The 19,221-nt window shown below is 57.0% G+C and overlaps 1 protein-coding gene across 3 annotated transcripts in view; it reads left to right on the forward strand.

The window, feature by feature from the left end:
- Positions 1 to 19,221, forward strand: part of ABCA2 (ATP binding cassette subfamily A member 2) — a 139,962-nt gene that overhangs the window by 88,642 nt on the left and 32,099 nt on the right. For 2 of the 3 annotated variants that reach the window (XM_073313792.2, XM_073313794.2), the window contains 13 exons: positions 1,139 to 1,289; positions 2,224 to 2,428; positions 2,764 to 2,928; positions 4,234 to 4,414; positions 5,081 to 5,293; positions 5,867 to 6,063; positions 7,900 to 8,082; positions 10,488 to 10,672; positions 11,758 to 11,878; positions 13,047 to 13,337; positions 17,323 to 17,541; positions 17,931 to 18,033; positions 18,750 to 19,078. In XM_073313792.2, the coding sequence (XP_073169893.1) occupies positions 1,139 to 1,289; positions 2,224 to 2,428; positions 2,764 to 2,928; positions 4,234 to 4,414; positions 5,081 to 5,293; positions 5,867 to 6,063; positions 7,900 to 8,082; positions 10,488 to 10,672; positions 11,758 to 11,878; positions 13,047 to 13,337; positions 17,323 to 17,541; positions 17,931 to 18,033; positions 18,750 to 19,078 (2,543 nt within the window). The remainder of the gene's footprint in view (positions 1 to 1,138; positions 1,290 to 2,223; positions 2,429 to 2,763; positions 2,929 to 4,233; positions 4,415 to 5,080; positions 5,294 to 5,866; positions 6,064 to 7,899; positions 8,083 to 10,487; positions 10,673 to 11,757; positions 11,879 to 13,046; positions 13,338 to 17,322; positions 17,542 to 17,930; positions 18,034 to 18,749; positions 19,079 to 19,221) is intronic. The other variant, XM_073313793.2, reaches the window with a different exon arrangement.

Below are 19,221 nucleotides of genomic sequence, written 5' to 3' on the forward strand. Positions count from 1 at the left end.
TAGTCCTCTAATGCTGGTGTAACTCCCAGGGCTTCCATGGAGCTCCTCCTGATTTACAGCAGTGTAATTAGAGGAGAATCGAGCTTGTGGACAATGCCACAAGCTCAAACCTCTGAGTCGCCGACTGATTTCTAGCATTGCCCAGTGGTTGGTGTAAAGGGGGCGGCAGGCTGACTGGCGGTGAGGAGCCTGCACCGTTGGGCTGTCGCAGGATGCAGGGATCGGCTGGCTTGTGGGCCGGTGGGAGTTATTTACGGTGCTGAGGATCGCAGGGAAGAAGATTCTCCCGTCAGTTGGCAGCAGGTGTCGTCCTCTTCCACGTTCAGTTAGGAGGAACCACAAAGTCGTTGTGGTGCAGCCGCTGTGGCTTTAAAGGGCAGTGGGGAATCTCTGCACCCATGTGGTGGTCACAGTGACACACCCCTGCCATGGCTCTCCTTGCCGGGGGGCGCGTGGTCTGGTCAGAGCTGGTTCTGCCGTACTCTCTCTGCTCTGTTCTGAGGGGTGTTTGCCTCCCGGAGGTTTCAGGAAGGGAGCCGGCCATGGGGCCCGAGGAAGCAGGGTTGGTACTGAGTTCTCAGCACCGAGCCACCGGCCCAGTCCTGCTGTCCGACAGCTGGTGGGCCAGTCCCACCCCTCCTCGGAGCCCCTGCTCCTGCTGACAGCGGGGTGGCTCACTGGCAGGCTCAGCAGAGGGGCCAAGGACTGAAAGGTGGGTGGCTACCGAATTCCCTGGGTGCCCCCCCCAGTGGGGTAAGGCCCACCAGCAGGGCAGGCTGAAGGAAACCTGCTGGGCCACTCCATGCTGGGCCTCTTGGGTAGCAAACAGAGGGTTTCTGTCCCCAGGCTGCCAAGGAAATAGCCAGGTCTGCCCCCCGGAACTCCAGCGGCGGGGGTCCCATCCTCTGATGGAGTTTGACAGGATGTGGGAGGTGGTCATGCCTCTTTTTCTCGGAGGTGGGTGATGAAGTGTGGGGGGGCATCTGAGCCTTTTTCTCTGGGGGGAGAGGTGGGGCTGGGGGAGGCCTAACACCCTCTCTCTCTGGGGCTGGTGGTCTGCCCCCCCACTCGCTGGGGCTGGGGCTGGCATGACCCCTTTCCCTTTGCGGCAGAGGATGTCACACTGTCTGCCCTACAGTTTCCTGGTGTCCGTGCTCTATTCCAAGGCCAAGCTGGCCTCAGCCTGCGGGGGCATCATCTACTTCCTGAGCTACGTCCCCTACATGTACGTCGCCATCCGGGAGGAAGTGGCCCACGACAAGATCACGGCCTTCGAGAAGTGCATTGCTGTGAGTACAGGGCATGGCCCGGTGTGGCTCCCTGCAGGCCCTGAGCCTGGCCTCCCTAGGAACGGGGTTCCCCAGCTCTGCTCCCTCCATCACCAGTTGGCTCCCCATGTCCCATCGCCCTACCTGCTGCCAGGATGGGCGGGGCATGCTCCCTGCTTCTTGCCCAGCATGCGGACAGGAGGGAGACACCACACCCCCGGCCATGCCTCCAGCCCCAGTCACTGGAGGAGTCAGGCCGCCTCTGGCAAGAGAACTGCCTGCTGCAGCCCTAGGGACCAAGTGGCCTTCAGCAGGGCAGAGCTGGAGAAACCGACATGCTCGTGGCGGCACATTTCCAGCCTAACACCCTTCTGCTTAGCCAGAGGAGCTAGCTAAGCAGAGGGCTGGAAGGGCAGGGGTCTTGAGGACTCCCAAAGCTTGGGCTGGGGGCTCCGCTGCCCTGCAGGGTGGGGATAGGGAGCCTCGTCCCCTCCAGGAGAGTGGGATCCCTGCAGAGGAGTGTGCCAACTAACACATGCTGCACACTGTGTCCTCTCCAGCACTTCGCAGGGTGGGGGAGCCTGGCACTGCCCAGCTGCACCCTGTGATGGAGCTGGGCTGCATGTCTGCTCCCTGCCACTGTGCTGGGCAGGGCAGGAGCTGGCCCCTTGTGAGGAGCTCATGCCCCAGTGTGAATCCTGATTTTAGAGCCACTGGATCAGGGCGCCTGCAGGAGGCAGCGGTGCTCCCTTACCCCACCAGCCACACCCCCAATGGCCTTTCTCCCTTTGCTGCAACCAGACCCTCCGTGGATTCCCACCCTCACCTCCAATGACTTTCGTCCCCCCATAGCCCTGATGGCCCCCTTGTCCCCCCCTCAGCACCTGGCTAGGGGATTGCTGCCCAGAACTTTAGGGGAGCAGCTCTCACACTAACCTCCCTCTCCCCCGCTCAGTCTCTCATGTCGACCACGGCCTTCGGGCTGGGCTCCAAATACTTTGCGCTGTACGAGGTGGCCGGCGTGGGCATCCAGTGGCACACCTTCAGCCAGTCACCCGTGGAAGGCGACGACTTCAACCTGCTGCTCTCCATGATGATGCTGATCGTGGATGCCGTGGTCTACGGTGTGCTGACGTGGTACATTGAGGCCGTGCACCCAGGTACGGGCCAGGGGCTCCTCCTGTAGCCCAAGGGGGGCAGGTGCAGAGTGGCACCAACCTGAGTGGGATGGAAGGAGGGCCTGTCAACAGCCTCTCCGTGCATGGCTGTGAATGCAGGGGTTGGGGGCAGGTCAGCATCTGGCCATGTTCATGAACCCTCCTGGGAGTTGGGGGGGTGTACCCAGCCACCCAGTGATCTTCCCTGGGGCTCTGTGTGTTGTCCCCGCTGGCCCCCACTTTCTGCGGGGAGGCCCACACCTTTCGGCCACACCAGTGCATGCTGTGGGCCTCCTGCATGAACCCCAGCACCACGGCTGATCTCCTTTCCTTCGCAGGCATGTATGGGCTCCCCCGGCCCTGGTACTTCCCCTTCCAGAAGTCCTATTGGCTCGGGAACGGGCGGGTCGAAACCTGGGAGTGGACCTGGCCCTGGTCTAGAACCACCCGCCTCAGCATCATGGAGGAGGATCAGGCCTGCGCCATGGAGAACAGGCGGCTGGGTAAGCATGCCCGCAGGCTGGGCAGTGCAGAGGCGGGCGAGAGGGGCCAGTGGGGAAAGGGCTGGGATCCAGGGGGCCTGGCCTCTGTTCCTGGCTCCGTCACTGTGGCACCGGGCCAGTCGCGCCACCTCTCTTGGGCGGGGGTGGGGGTCGGGCCTGCCCAAACCGGTGTGTTTTGAACTCGGGTTAGCCCAGCAGTGACTCCCCAGCCCCCGGCCTTTCCGCTCGGCTGAGCCGTGAGTTACAGCCTGGCGCTGAGCTCATGCTGCTAACCCGCTTAGAAAAGCCCCCGATTCACAGAGGAGATGGACCCTGTGCTGTCGTTTCCCCCAAGCGAAGGTCATAATACGGGCTGGCCTCGCGGGTGTGGTATGGGGCCAAATTCATCCCTGTCCCCAGCTCTTTGAGAGACTCTGGTAGAAAGTGCCAGAGGAGGAAGTGGAATTATGGCAGAGCGAGTGTGGAAGTGGGAGAGAGGGGGAAGGGCAGATTTTTGGCAAGACACAAAGCGAGGGCCAGATCCTCCGCTGGTGGCAATCAGCATGGTGCAGTGGGTTCACCCGAGCAACGCTGATGTGTGTCAGCTGGGGCTTATTCTATTAGGGCAGGGCCTAGGGGGCCCCATCGTGCTGGGCGCTGCACAAACCCAGAACAGGGGGCAGCCCCTGCCCTGAAGAGCTCCCAGGCTAGCTAGGCAAGGGCTGGGGCAGGGCAGGGCTAGCTAGGCAAGGGCTGGGGCAAGGCTGGCCCACGGCGGGACCCTGCCCCCAGGGCTCTCTTTGCCCATTTGTTTGTTATCGTTTTGGGAGGGGATTCGCGAGTGGGGGAGAGAGGGGGTGGGATAAAGGAGAAGAGGCAGGGACAAGCGGGAGGAGGAGGCTGGAGCCCACAGCCAGTCAGGCTTAGGGGTGTAGAGCGCTGTTGGTCCCTGATCGCACTGGTTCTGGCTGGAGCCTGCAGGTCCCTGCTGCGGCTGCTCGGTCCAGCTGAAGCCTCCAGCCCCTTTTGTCCCTGAGCTGACTGACGTGACTGGGAGCCGGGTGGGGCAGCATGGGCCCTGGTGTATGGCTTGGCTTTAGCAACGCTGTCCCATGTAATTAAAGCATCACAGCATATCCCATGTGGCAGCAGCTCTGCAGCTTAGTGGCACTTTGCCCCGCTGCCCGTCTCCCTAGGGTGCGCTCCCCGGGTCAGTGCTGGGTGGCATATGATCCCCTGGCTCCCCGCACATGCTGATGGAGCCTGCCCTGCGGGGCTGGGAGACACCCCAGGCCCCTGCCCACCACCTCCCTGCTCTCATCGCAGAGGAGACACGTGGCATAGAGGAGGAGCCGAACCACCTGCCGCTCGTCGTGTGCGTGGACAAGCTCACCAAGGTCTACAAGACTGACAAGAAGCTGGCACTGAACAAGCTGAGCCTGAACCTCTATGAGAACCAAGTGGTGTCCTTCCTGGGGCACAACGGGGCGGGCAAGACCACCACCATGTGAGTGATGGGCTGGGGAGCCCTGCTGCGAGCGGTGACATGGAGAAATTGGTGCAGGGGCAGCCATGGGATGAGGGTGGGCAGCTCTCACACGCCTGGGCAGCTTCTCACCACCTCGGACACAGAAAGGGCTGCATGATCGCTGTCACCGCAGGGTTAGCCTGGGCTCCCAGGCTCTGTCCTCACCCATATCTTTGTGCCACACACTGCCCACCAGTTCTGTAATGCTGCCAGTTGTCAGCGATGTTGGGGTTCGTTCAGCAGGCACTCAGCACTTGGCAGTGCCCAGGGTCCATGGCCTGATCCGGGTGGGAGGAGGTGCCGAGGCCTTACCGGGGCGGGTTTGAAGGAGGAGGGCATGGGCTTAGTGCAGGGTGGGAGGCTCACGTGGGAAGGGAGTGTGGGGAGGGGTGCCAATCTGGGGGGCGGGGAGGGGTGGGGTTGTGAAGGCCCCTCAAGGTGGAGCTATAACAAGCTGGTGCACACACTGGGTGGGCTGGGCCCTCCTCTGGCATCCGTTGGCCTCAGGCAGCTTGGGCAGTGCTGTTCCGCAGGGCAGAGCTGCCCAAGGGACCTTCCGGGAGCAGCACGCCGTGAAGCTGTGCTAGGCAATCACCGCATTTCCAGGCAGGGGGAAGAGCTGACGCTACCCTGTTTCTTTCCCAGGTCTATCCTGACTGGCCTCTTCCCCCCAACCTCGGGCTCTGCTACCATCTATGGCCATGACATCCGTACAGAGATGGACGAGATCCGGAAGAACCTGGGCATGTGTCCCCAACATAACGTGCTCTTTGATAAACTGACGGTGGAGGAGCACCTCTGGTTCTACTCGCAGCTTAAGAGCATGGCGGAGGAGGAGATCCGCAAGGAGATGGACAAGTAGGGACCAGCCTTGGCCAGTGACTCCTCCCTAGGCAATAAACAGCCATCACTGTCTTGATGTGAACCATTTTGCCCGAGCAGATCTAGTGGACTTTGACCAGAGCCCCAGAGTGCACCTCTTAGTGCAGAATTGGGCAAAGATTTTCAGAAGTAGCTAGTGATTGTGGGGGCCCCACTTGAGACACCTTAAAGGGCTTGATTTTTCAGATGGCGGGTGCTTAGCACTTTCTGAAAGCCAGGCCCCTTTAAGGAGTCTCAGGTTGGGCACCCAAAATCCCCAGCCACTGTTGAAACTCTTGGCCTTGGGTGATGAAAGCTAAGTTTTGTTTTAAAAGCTTGTATTTTTTAACCCTTGTGGTTGCAGAGAAAACCTTCCAGCTGAGCGTACCCAGTGTATCTGAGTCTGCAAAGAGCCTGAAACAGTATCTCTGGGAGGTGTGAACTGCCCCATTCATCTCTGTGGGCTGTTAACTCTGAGATCTCCTTCAGCAGTGCTCATGCATCTCCCCAGCCCTGCTCACAAGCCTATGTGTGACTGGGCTGTAACATCTGTGTCCGATCTGTCCCCAGGATGATCGAAGACCTGGAACTGTCCAACAAGCGGCACTCCCTGGTGCAGACTCTGTCAGGAGGGATGAAGAGGAAGCTGTCGGTGGCCATCGCCTTTGTGGGTGGATCGCGGGCTGTTATCTTGGATGAGCCCACTGCTGGTGTTGACCCATACGCACGTAGGGCTATTTGGGATCTGATCCTCAAATACAAACCCGGTGAGCAACCCAAAGCATGGCGGTGGCTCTGATCCCTGTCAGAGTCCATTCGATGCAGCGTGAGACTCCACACCACGATTCCCCTGCCACTGCCCTGGGTGATGAATCTTGGTTAACAAAGGCTGCAGTATAAGAGTTACTCCTGGGGGAATTCTGCGCTAAAAAATAAAAAATTCTGCAACAAAAAATTCTGCAAAATTCTGCATATTTTATTTGTCAAAATAACACAATATAATTACACAAGTTTCAATTATTTTTGGTCATTTATTTCAAAATACTTGTCAGCAAGTATGTCTGTAACAACACAGACAACAAAAAAGATTCAGGAAATGTTTTTTGACAAATAAATTCCTTACTAGGCATATTTATACAGAACTGTGAGTAATAATTTATTTAAACTACAACACAGGACCGTATTTCCTGCACCACTTAGAAGCAGTGCAAAGGCTGGGGGGGGAGTCAGGGGTAATGGAGGAGCTGAGGGAGAGGGAAGTAAATTGCTGGAAAGGAGCCTGGGTGTGAACTTGGAGGGTTGTTGGGTGTGGGTGGGGAAAGGTATGGAACGGTTTTGGGGGGGGGCAGGGAGGGATTGTTAGGAAGCTTCCCCCATGCAGACCCTGGCTGACCCCACATCTGCCCCCCGTCCCCATATGTTCCTGCACCCCCTGTCCACATGTCCCTCCATCCCCACTCAGACACCCACTCCCCGTGTCCCTGCATCCCCTCCCCCGGTCCCCAAGTGTCTCTGTGCCCCCACCCAGCCACGCCCCTGTCCCTATGTAGCTCTGCACCCCCTCCCCCATCATCATGTGGCCCTGTGCCTCCACTCCCATTCACCCCTGTCCCAGTCTGTCCTCACCCACTGGCCCTTATGAGCCCCTGTCTGACCCTCCCAGCACCCCATGCTGTCTGTCTCCACATAGCCCCTCTCTCCTGACCTGGCCTGCTGCAAAGAAGGCAGGCTCTTGGGTGTCCCTGGGGGCTGACCTGCAGTGCATTCCCCACTCACCCCTCTCTTCCCTCGCTGGCAGGGAGCTGCTGCTTTGTTCTATCACCACAGTGCCCTCTGGTGAGAAAAAGGCAGAACTGCAGCAACGTTGAAACAGAAGCTTTCTTTCTGTGCAAAAAATTAAAAGTATGCAGTGCTCATTAATTATGCTTGCACATAGTAGTGCAGAATTCCCCCAGGAGTAACTCTAGTGAGTAACAGGAGCATTGCCTCAACCTGACCATGTGCCGGGAGGGAGAAGGAAAGCCGGGGCTGGATTTTAGGGAATGGACTCTGGCTTTGACTGACCACCAAATAAAAGAAAAGGAGTACTTGTGGCACCTTAGAGACTAACCACAAGTCCTCCTTTTCTTTTTGCGAATACAGACTAACGTGGCTGTTACTCTGAAACCCACCAAATAAAAATCCTTGTTTGTACCAGCTGAGATAGGCCTAACAATGAGTGCTTATAGAACAGGACTTGGAGTCAGGACTCCTGGGTTCTATTCCTGCCTCTGCATGCTCTCCCAGGGAGACATGAGGCAAATCCCTTTCTTCTCGCTCCGTGCCTCAGTTTCCCCAGCTGTACAACAGGGATAGTAAGACTGCCCCACCCCCCTTCGCAAAGCACTCTGAGTCCCGTGGATCCAATGGCTCCGTGAGGCAGATTATGCTATGGTCTGTGTGGCAGGTTCCTTAAAGTCACGACTGCTTGGTAGGGGGTACATTGTCGCCTGGCAGCAGGTGCTGCGTGTGCTCGTTGGGTGTCCCTGGGGGCTGACCTGCAGTGCATTCCCCACTCACCCCTCTCTGATGCTCTTCCCCTGCGCTTGTCCCTGGCCTGGCAGGAAGGACCATCCTGCTCTCCACACATCACATGGATGAGGCCGACCTGCTCGGGGACCGCATCGCCATCATCTCCCATGGCAAGCTCAAGTGCTGCGGCTCCCCGCTCTTCCTCAAGAGCACCTATGGGGATGGCTACAAGCTGACGGTGGTGAAGAAGCAGTCAGACTCCAGGAATGGCACAGGTCAGCCAGCAAGCACGCGGCACCCGCGCTAGGGAGTCTGCTCCCCCAGTCCAAGTTGGGAAACAGCTTAGCTGCTAATGCAGACAGGATCCAACCCGTTACAGCAAGCAGGGTTGAGCTGCTTTTGTCCCAGCTGCGCTAGTCGCTCTCAGGAGGGCTGGCCAGAAAACCACATTCCTGTTTTGTGAAAAATGGCGAGGCTTTGCAATTTGTGTTTGCTCCGGGTTGGAATGAAGTCAAGAACTTTCAACTTCTTTTTGAAAACACCTAGGAGGGAGACACTCCAGTACAGCCAGTAGCCCTGTGCCTAGAAAACTTGCCTGGGATGTGCCTGATTCAGAGCAAGCACTGGGACTTGGGGCTCCCACGTCCCATGGGAGTGCCCAGAACATAAGAATGGCCATGCTGGGTCAGACCAAAGGTCCATATGCCCCAGGATCCAGTCTTCCGACAGTGCCCAGTGCCAGGTGCTTGAGGGAGAATGAACAGAACAGGGAATCATCTAGTGATTGATCCCCTGTCACCCATCCAGCTATAGAATTAGTCACTTGCACTCGCTCTCATGCCCTTGCCGATTGGAGCTGTTCTGCTTTGTATAATTAATTCAATATTTGTTGGCCTAGGGAATTAGCGTGTGAGTGGTTCTGTAGCCCAGTGGTTAGGGTGCTCACCTGGCGGGTCAGAGACTTAGGTTCAAGTCTGCTTTGGGCCATAAATTCCAGCCTGCACCTGACAAAAGGTCCTTGAAAAGTTTCGGTTTTGATGAATCAGCATTTTCAAATGAAAAACCGTTTTGCTGAAGAATTCCTGACGAGCTGTGATTTTTTCAGCACTGGTTCCGGGAGGCCCATTGCTGGTGGATCTGTTTTCCAGTGTAGGCTTTAGGGATTTTCCCTTTGTTCTCTGTGTAAGCAGAGGGCTCTTACCCCCAGTGTCCCATAATCTTCTGCTTCCACTGCTGGGGAAAGGAAAAGTAGTCCCCCTCATTCCCATGCACAGGAAGCATGGGGCCCTGTGAGGCGAATCTCTGAGGGCTATTGCTTTTCTGATGCTATTACAATCCCATTGGAGTGGGAGTTTGCGAGGTGCTTAGAGATGCTACAATGACACTGATTGATGGTCCTAGGCCATTTCTCGAAGCAGCCAGGGTTTCCATCTCAGGACAGGAGAAACTGACAACTACTGAGCAAAGCAATTTAATGTGTGCATGGTGCGTTGAGATCAGTAGAAGTGCTCCTGCCTTCTCTGCTCCCAGAATGCCTCCCGACCTGGCCTGTCTTTGCTTTGCAGCCAGGAGGAGGAAGGTCCTAGTTCTTCCTGCCTGTCAGCATCCAGTCTGTGGCTCTTACTGAATATTTGCAGAAAGGCTCTCTTGCAGGAAAAGACCTTTGAGAGCGTGCAAAGTACCCTAGACTGGCCAGGCGCAGTGAGCGATGGAAATCCCTTCAGATTAGGGCTGGTCAGAACTGGGTTTTTTTTCCTGCAGAAAAGTCTGACTTCCGGTCAGAAAATCCCAAATTGCCAAAGCCTGAAACTGTTATTCCAAAAACTGTCAGAACTCCCCCACTCCCCCCCACCCCCTGCCAGTGTCTTGGGCTTTCCATTTTCCTGTGATAATGGAGGGGGCTGCTTCTCCTGGGTGGCTTTGATTTTCAGCTGCAAACCTAATTTTCCATGCGGGAGGAGAAAAAAGTTTCAGTGGTGAATTTCCCCCCAGACCTGCACAAAACGAAAAGCCCATGAAATGACCAACCAACCCAAAGAGGAAGATCAGACGCTGCCGAACTCGGGCACCTGTAGTTCCCATGAGAGCCAGTGTGACTTGGGGCTCATCCACCCCCCTCTTCAGGCCCTTATACTCCCATGCCAAACTGCAGATTGAGGAGCCCTTGTTCAGCACAGTTTGCACCTGCTCCCTGGGCGCAAGGGCTCAGGGTAACATGTTGCATGGAGCCCTTCACCTCCAGGGGGTGGTTTCAATCCAGCCCAGGCTGTTAGCAATGGCAGGTTGTTACTGCTGGGTATCCTGTGAGAAATACGTTCTGTGATCTCACTTCTCCCTCAGTGGCTGGGGGTCTATGTACAACTGCACCCATAGGAACTGGCCCCATTGTTGGGAGTGTCGGCAGAGAGGCCAATGGGCCGTGGAGGCTAAATTCCCTTCTCAGGCCAGGGGCTGTTCCTCCAGGGCTGGGCAGTGTGGGCGCAGTTTTCTCAGTGCATGCACGGCTGGGCTCCCAGCTGTGAATCCAGCGGGAGAGTCGCTGAAAAAAGCAGAGTTTAAAATAAAACAAAAGAGCAGCATCAGCTTTTGGGTCCTGGAAAGAAAAATCCAAGGACTCTGGGCCCAGGCCGAGCTGGGTGTGTGAAGTGACCCGACCTTCTCTGCTTCCTCCCTGTGCTAGATTCAGGGCAGACACACAGCCCTCTCTCCCACTCCTCCGCCAGCCCCTGCTCTGAGCCCCGTGTCACCCAGTTCATTAAGAAGTACGTGGCCTCCTGCCTGCTGATCTCCAACACCAACACGGAGCTCTCCTACATCCTGCCCAGCGAGGCTGTCAAGAAGGGCTGCTTCGAGAGGCTCTTCCAGGTACCGGCCCTTCAAGACGCCAGTTACTGAGTGGGGAGGGGAAGCTGCTCGCAGAGCAGGGGAGCGCCGCGGGGTCAGAGACATGGGACTATGAGGCTTGGGCTATAGTTTTACAAGAACAGTGTAGTGGTGTTTGCTGACTGCAGTTGTAGGGGTGCCCGTGGGAGCTGGGCTGGGTGCTCGCTGGTTGATGGGTGGAGGGGCGCCCATGGGGGTAGCACTGAATTATTTGTTATGCTGGGATTTGCCAAGGAGTCCAAGGGATTTGGGTGTCTCATTCCCTTAGGCTCATTTGCAGATCCAGCCCAGAGCATGTCCCTCGCCCTTGCACAGGGGCATTGCCCTGGGTGTGAGTCGCCCTGCCCAGCGTCGTTTTCTCCTGGGATAGTCTGTCCTGCATGCTGTAATTCTCCTAGCTCCCCGGTGTCTGTGCTTACTGCGGGGCTCCCTAACTTGCCCTGAGCCTGCACTGCTGCTCCAGGCGTCCCCCAGCACAGCAGCACGGAGGGGCCTGGGTCGCTGGGACAAGCACGCCCCTCTCCTTTTCCCACCAGAAGGGAGTGCTGCTCTGTTCAGACTCCGGTTGCTCAGGATGGGGCTATGGGCTCTCTGCTTTCACAACGCTAGCCACCCCGCAGGCTCTGCATTAGCTCCAGCGCTGCGTTCCGGCGGAGGTGGGTGGTGAGAGGGAGGACGCGGGGGATGCTCGTGATGGGTCTGCAGATCAACCCAGGAGTCTGGTTTCCGGCGGAATATGTTACCAGTGCCTGTCTGTGCCTGATCCACAGAGGCCAGGAGTCTGGGACAGCTGAGGCTCAAACTGTAGCAGCTCATGGTTTTCACTCTGGAGGTCCCTGGTTCAATCGCCATGTCTCAGCGCTCACACAGGCAGCCATCAGACCTCTTGCCCTTTGACTTTCGCCCTGGCTGGCCGTTGTGGGACGGGGGGAATTCTGAAGGTCCCTGTGCTGCAGGGAGTGCTGGGCTGGCAGGCACGTGGGCTGATTACTGCTTAGCTGGGAGCTTCTGGGATGGCTCTTTGCTGTGGTCTCCCTCCGCTCCTCACCTTTGTTCCTTGTTCACAGCACCTGGAGCAGAGCCTGGGGGAGCTGGAGCTGACCAGCTTTGGGCTGATGGACACTACCCTGGAGGAGGTCTTCCTCAAGGTGTCGGAGGAGGACCTGTCCCTGGAGAACAGCGACGTTGGTAAGGGGGGTGTGTGTGTGTACACACGCGCGTGTAAGTGCCTCAGTATGCTGGCTCGTGGAGAGTTGGAGGTGCCCTGGGTTAGCGGCCTTACATTAACAAACTGAGTTTGCTGTGTTGCCCCATTGAGCATTGATCCATTGCTGGCAGTCTCTGCTCAGGGGAAGCCTACAGTGGTGAATCCATAGAGCTGGGCAGGGAAGGGCTGGACTAAGGAGTGGATGAATCATAGAATCATAGAATATCAGGGTTGGAAGGGACCTCAGGAGGTCATCTAGTCCAACCCCCTGCTCAAAGCAGGACCAATCCCCAATTTTTGCCCCAGATCCCAAATGGCCCCCTCAAGGATTGAACTCACAACCCTGGGTTTAGCAGGCCAATGTTCAAACCACTGAGCTGTCCCTCTGTTTTAGGGCAGAACAGAGGTGTGATGGCAGAGCTGGGGGGTGGGGGTGGGGTAGAGGAGGTGCATTTGTTACACTGTGCTACCACCAAGCCAGCCGTAGCGCGAGACCCCAGCGTCACGTTAATGCAGCTGCGACAGCTGCTTTGATTGTTGCTTTTTAATAGCTGTATCTTGGCTGCAACCCTTGCTCCTGTCTGCTGCACTTGGGCCTTAGGGACCCATTCTGTTTGCCTTAGAGCAGGGGAGTGCCCTTGGCCTGAAGGCAGGGGCACCCTCTCCAAAGGTAGCATGGAATGATGCATGCTAAATGCTTGCCACACTCCACCCCAGCAGTGGCCGCATTTTGTCCTGTGGTTTGTAGTTCAGCATAAGGTTTGTAAAGCACTTTGGGATCCTGGGGGATGAAAGGCCCTATGTCAGTGTGAAGTATCATTGGGGTGTATTCCTATTAGACAAGGCCAGTACCTGCCTTGGCCAGCACTGAGAGGAGAGCTGGGGTACTCACTGTACCAGGGCACACCCTGAAGTGCTAAGGTGGCTCCAGCTATCCTGGGGTTGCAGGGTATTAAGGAAGAGCCGTGTTCACCACCCGGGCATGCCCAGGTCCTTGGTATCTGGGTGCCTAGCTAAGGTGTTACAGCCAGTCCCAGACGGTGGTTTCTTGCTGGAGAGTGAGTGGGATGCCCTAGGAGGGCTGCTCCCCTGCGACGTTCCCCTTGTACCTGTGCAGCACAAACCCCACCGGCTCCCTTCTCCTTCCAGACATGAAGGAGTCCAAGAAAGATGCCCTGCAGCACCCGGCTCCCCACATGGACCTGAAGCCCGAGGCCAACGGGGAGCCCCTTCCTGACGTGGAGGCACCCGAGAAGCCAGAGGTGGAGCTCAGCAACCTGGTGGTCTGCTCCAACCTGACCCAGTCGCAGGGGTCCCTGCTCTCGGCTTCCTCGGTGGGCTCCGTGCGGGGCGATGAAGGTGGGGCTTATTCGGAGTTCTATGGGGATTACTCTCCGTTGTTTGATAATCTGCAGGACCCTGATAACGTCAGTCTGCAAGGTTTGTAAGGTGCCGCACGGCTGGCCTTGACTTTGGTAGCGGGGGTGGGGGGCCGCTGTGTCCCGGTTCCGCTCTCAGCAATCCCAGGGGCGGGGGATGTGTGGGGCCTGCTACCGGCTCTGAACAGACCTTTCCGTCCTGTCGGGGCTGGGGCTGAGCACCTTTCTCTTCCCCCAAGAGGGATGGCTGGCAGGGACCTGTTTGAATGCTCACGCCCCATGCTCTGTGGGGTCTGGTCAGACGAGCTCCTGCCTCGAGCCTGTCCATCCTGGGACCCCCGTTACAATGGAAAAATAGGCCTAAAGACAGGGAGGGGATGAGGGCAGCCCCCTGAAACTTGGTTGGGAGCCCCTGGGTGAGGAAGCCATGAATTCAGGGAGTTCTGGCAGCGTTTCAGCTGAGAGCTCCTGGGGTTCTTTTGCGTGGGGAGTGGGTACTGCGAGGAGGGCTGTTTGATTGCGTATACAGACTATGGCTCTAGAATCCAGCAGTGTCATTTGCTGCATGTGGACGCATTCCTTTGACTAAGCACCTTTGGATCAGTGGGTAGCACTGGCCAATTATTCATTGCAAACTCGGCCCCTTTTCATTCACAAAGCAACCGAGCCCCCCAAACGCATTCGCTCTTCGAGACCAGCCACCATATACCCCGTGCAAATGCTTCTAGTCTCCCTTCTTCCTGTTGGCTATTGGTGGCATGGGGTTGGTCACCTGATCTCATGCTAGTTTGCTCCGCTCCCTGACTGGATGCCTGAGACTTTAACTAGGAGAATGGCAAATCTGAAATAGCAAGCGATGCACTTCCCAGCACAAAAGTTTGTGTTAAAATGAGTGACATATTCCCAGGAACCCCCAGGAGTCCTCCCACGGTATTTGAATAATAAAACATACAATCCACAAACAACAGTGACCCAGCGGCCACCTTTTTATTCACAGATCGTTTTTGGGGTTATTCCACTGCTCTTATCGTGGAGCATTTGGGGACATCGTGTTTTTTCTCTCCTCTCCGGATATCCCAAGGATCCCGTTATTGAACTCCAGGGCTGCATAATGCCCTGGGGAGCATTGGCACGTGGGTCAAGTATGAAGGCCGAGCAGGGAGCGTAGTACAGAATCTCCTCTGATATCCCAGACTCCCGACACCAAGACCCCAGTGGAATTGCAAACCCCATTCAAAATTTCAGACGCAGCCAATTCCTCACTTTGGTCGATATCCCAGCAATCAAACTCCTGGCAAGAGCTAATGAGGAAAGGGGGAGGAAGGGGGGGCTATGCAAATTTCAATAAAAGTGAGGGGGAAATTGCTCTGGTCAAAATTTTTCACATAAAAATTTTGAATTTTCAGCACCAAATCAAGAACCAAAATATTTTGATTCTCGACTGGTGCTGTGGTGCCTCCTAGGAGTTGTAGTTCAAGTTCCTCATGGTCCCATAAGCCAGACTCCCTGTCTGGACTATATCTCCCATGATGCACCATGGTCTCCCTGCACGGCAGTGCATCATGGGAGATTAGGTTTGGCTGAGGAGCCTGGCCTGTAAAAAAAGAACTGGAGCATGAGGCGTAAGAACATAAGAGCTGCCGCACGGGGTCAGACCATGGGCCAGCTTGCCCAGTATCCTGTCTCCAACATACCAGAGCTTCAGGGGGAGGGTAGAGAACATGGCAACTTTGGAGGACTCCACCTGTCTTCCCTTCCTGGCTTCTGGCAGTCAGAGGTTCAGGGTTGCCCTGAGTCTATTCGACATTGGTGAGGCCTCATCTGGAGTACTGTGTCCAGTTTTGGGCCCCACACTTCAAGAAGGATGTGGATAAATTGGAGAGAGTCCAGCAAAGGGCAACAAAAATGATTAGGGGTCTAGAACACATGACTTATGAGGAGAGGCTGAGGGAGCTGGGATTGTTTAGCCTGCAGAAGAGAAGAATGAGGGGGGATTTGATAGCTGCTTTCAACTACCTGAAAGGGGGTTCCAAAGAGGATGGCTCTAGACTGTTCTCAATGGTAGCAGACGACAGAACGAGGAGTAATGGTCTCAAGTTGCAGTGGGGAAGGTTTAGATTGGATATTAGGAAAAACTTTTTCACTAGGAGGGTGGTGAAACACTGGAATGCGTTACCTAGGGAGGTGGTAGAATCTCCTTCCTTAGAGGTTTTTAAGGTCAGGCTTGACAAAGCCCTGGCTGGGATGATTTAACTGGGAATTGGTCCTGCTTTGAGCAGGGGGTTGGACTAGATGACCTTCTGGGGTCCCTTCCAACCCTGATATTCTATGATTCTATGATATGATTCTATGAAGGTGCATCCCGACCATCTTGGCTAATACCTGTTGATGGACCTATCATAGAATCATAGAATATCAGGGTTGGAAGGGACCCCAGAAGGTCATCTAGTCCAACCCCCTGCTCGAAGTATCCTCCAGGAACTTACCCAGTTGTTTTGTGAACCCACTTATATTTTTGGCCTTCACAATATCCCATGCCAATGAGTTCCACAGGTTAATTGTGCATTGTGGGATAAAGCACTTCCTCTTGTTTGTATTAAACCTGCTGCCTGTTAATTTCATCTGGTGACCCCCACTTTTTGTGTTGTGGCACCTGAACTGCCCCTGAGGCACCATAGTGGCATTTCACAATCAACACATTTCAGGAAAGCAGACGCTTTTCACCCCCAAAAATTGTTCCATCAAAAAACAGTTGTGGCCCTACCGCTTCCCCAGTCCCTCTTGCTTCCCCTGCTGGCATCTGTCAGGCGTGTCTCCCTGAGGGAGGCCTTCATGGGAGGAGCCTGACTTCTCCTCACCTCCGAAATGGAGCAGGAGACTGGGGGCTCCCATGGCCTGCTGGGGGAAGCACTGAGGCAGGTGGGCACAGACGTGTGGCACGGGAGCTGTGACATGGAGTTGGCAGGATTTTGACCCTGATGGGTCAGGACTCCCTTCGAAGCATCTGTCTCAGGTTGCTCGGTCTCGGTATAGCCAGTAAAATGAACCTTCCTTGGTTACAAAAACAATGCGATTAAACCAAGAGAAAAGAATCTCCGTTGCGTTACCCCTTCGCCCCTAACAAAAACAGAGCAGCCAACGTGGCTTAAAACCAAAGTTTCTTTCCCCTGGCCTGAGCCCTCCTACCTCTGGATTCAGAGGTGAGCTTGTGAGGGGTCTCGGAGCTGACGTCCCCAGGGCTGCAGTGCTGGAACAAAGGTGCCACTTCCCCCTGCTCTACGGCTTTGTTGTGGGGGAACCTCGTGAGAGTTGGTTGTTTAATGGTTTGAGCAGGTGACCTGGGGGTTGTGGCCCTGAGCTCTGTCCCTGGCTCCCTCGCTGCCGGCCTGTGCCACCTGGGGCTGGCGCTATGTAGCTTGGGTGCTGCACAGGAAGGTGCGATTGTGTGTCAGCGGGGTTGTGAAATACCCTCTCCTGTCTCCCGCGCATATAAGAAATAACCTGCCTACCTGGGCTCCTCTCTGTTTACGGGGGTGCTGCTTTCCCCCCTACCCTGCGTGTCCCTTTTGGGTTGGGGGATATGGTCAGCTACGTACAAGGGTCAGTTGTATTAACCCGCTGAAACTGCCATGGCAGCAGCTGGCATAAGGGTTACGTGAGTTTAGAAAACAGTGTCTGACACCAGCTCCCCATCACCGACCTGCCAAGACCTGCATCTAGGATTCTGCATTTCCGCGTGCACCCGACGTTAACTATGTAGCTGCAGCTCTTCAGAGCTCGGCCCAGCCCTGGGGAGGGGAGCCTGGCAGGTATTGGGGCTGGCATCCCACCTCCTCTCCCTGGGCACAGTCCCCCGGGGGGAGCCCCATGCTGCGTGACGGGGTTGTGCGGAGAACCATGTCTTGCGTCACTGACTGCACAAGCTGATTCCTGGCTGAGTCCTGAGGAGGAGGTGGTGGGGGCTGGGGAAGGAGCTTGATGGCCTCTGAGAGAGCCTGACCCCCTCTGCGTGTCTCTTCCCACTCCCCGTCACTCCCTTGCTCCAGACCAAGAGGCTGACGCTGAGGCTGCGGACCCGCCCCTGGTGGGACAGGGGAGCTTTAAGCTGGAGGGCTCCTGGCTCAAGCTGCGCCAGTTCCACGGGCTGATCGTCAAACGCTTCCACTGCGCCAAGCGCAACACCAAGGCCCTCTTCTCGCAGATCCTGCTGCCCGCCTTCTTCGTCTGCGTGGCCATGACGGTGGCGCTCTCTGTGCCCGAAATCGGTGAGTGCAGGCACTGGCCCCAGCTGGGGGAGGGGCGGTAGCTCCTTTCCCCACCCCCCATGCCAGGCTGCTGTGTCACCTCTTGCTCCCCTTGGGACGCTGGCCTCCCTGCCTGCCTCCTGGCAGAGCTGCATGCGCACTGCATGTGTGCCGCATCTCTGGCTCCCGGCTGCCCGACAGCTGCCTGGGTGTGGATGGGGAATGGGATGAGGGACTGACCAGCTAGAAGTCACCCGGCAAATCTGGAACGTGGGGAGTGTCGCTGGGCCTGCCCTGTGCCCGGGGCCTTTCACTGGGGTCCTGGGCTGGCCTTCCAGCCCAGAGTAGGGAGGGGATGGGGGACCCACCACCCCTAGGGAGGTTGCTCAGGGTGCCCCTTTTCTCCCCAGGTGACCTGCCTCCTCTGATCCTCTCGCCGTCCCAGTATCACAACTACACCCAGCCCAAGGGCAACTTCATCCCCTATGCCAACGAGGAGCGGCGCGAATACCAGTGAGAGGCCTGGCGCTGCCTGGGGAGCAGCATCCTACGCCCCCGTCCTGTTCCCCAGGCCCTCAGGAAGGAGGGGCAGGGGGGTTCAACCACGCTGCCGCACGGTGCCCCGCAGTGACTGCTGCTGCCGCACGGGATCTGTCAGGGGAGGCCGGGTGCTTCTTGCCGTGCAGGGTCATTGCTCTGAATCTGGCAGCGATCCCCCCTCCATCTCTTTACCCACCGCACAGTGCCTGCCCGGGAGGGTGCCCCCCTAGCAGGGAGGGCACTGTCCTCCACAGGGCCCTCGTACAGACTGCCGGCCGTGTGGCAGCTAGAGAGAGCAGTTCTGTGATGTGCCGAGCTGTGGGCCGTTGAGGCCTGTCCGTGGCTACCGGCCTGGGCTGGATTTGAGTCAGTGACCTGCCAGTGAAAGGCCCTCTAGTCCCTCCCCTGTGCCATCCAGTCCCCTTCAGCCCCCAAGCCAGAATGCAGGCTCCACGGCCCCTGCTCGGCAGGCCCTGCAGTGGTAGGACTTGGCACCGGCCAAGCCCTGTGAGGAGCAGGGCCCCTGAAGCCAGTGGGGGCCCGGCCCCTCCAGGAATATCACTTTAGGAGACTGGCCTGCAAGCAAGAGGGTTTCTCAGGCCCGTCCTAGGGAGCATGACTGACCCAGAGGAGCCACAGAAGCGTCCCCTGCTCACTAAGCCCTTCTTACCCGCGGTCCCTCTCCACAGCATGAAGCTGTCGCCCGATGCCAGCCCGCAGCAGCTTGTCAACACCTTCCACCTGCCCTCCGGGGTGGGGGCCACGTGTGTGCTGAAGACGGCCTTCAATAGCACCCTGGACCAGCTGGTGCAGACCCTGAACCTCAACAGCAACGAGTCCAAGATGCTGGCGGCCAAGTACTTCGACGCCATGTGCGTCGATTCCTTCACCCAGGGTCTGCCGCTCTCCAATTTCGTGCCACCGCCCCCATCCCCTGCCCCTTCTGACTATCCCGTCTCCATGGATGACGACATGGTGCATGCCTGGAACTCCACCATGTACCCCTCCACCGTCAAAGGTAATGTCTGGCCTAGCAGGAGTCCGGGGGAAACGGGACCTCCGGCAAAGCAACACATACTCTGCCCAGCCAAGGCAGCGGAGGAGGATTAGAATGTGGGTCTCTGGCATTGCTGAGGGGCTCACAGAGCAGCACATTTTGCT

This window comes from Lepidochelys kempii, chromosome 16 (genome assembly GCF_965140285.1).
Source record: "Lepidochelys kempii isolate rLepKem1 chromosome 16, rLepKem1.hap1, whole genome shotgun sequence".
Taxonomy (NCBI): domain Eukaryota; kingdom Metazoa; phylum Chordata; order Testudines; family Cheloniidae; genus Lepidochelys; species Lepidochelys kempii.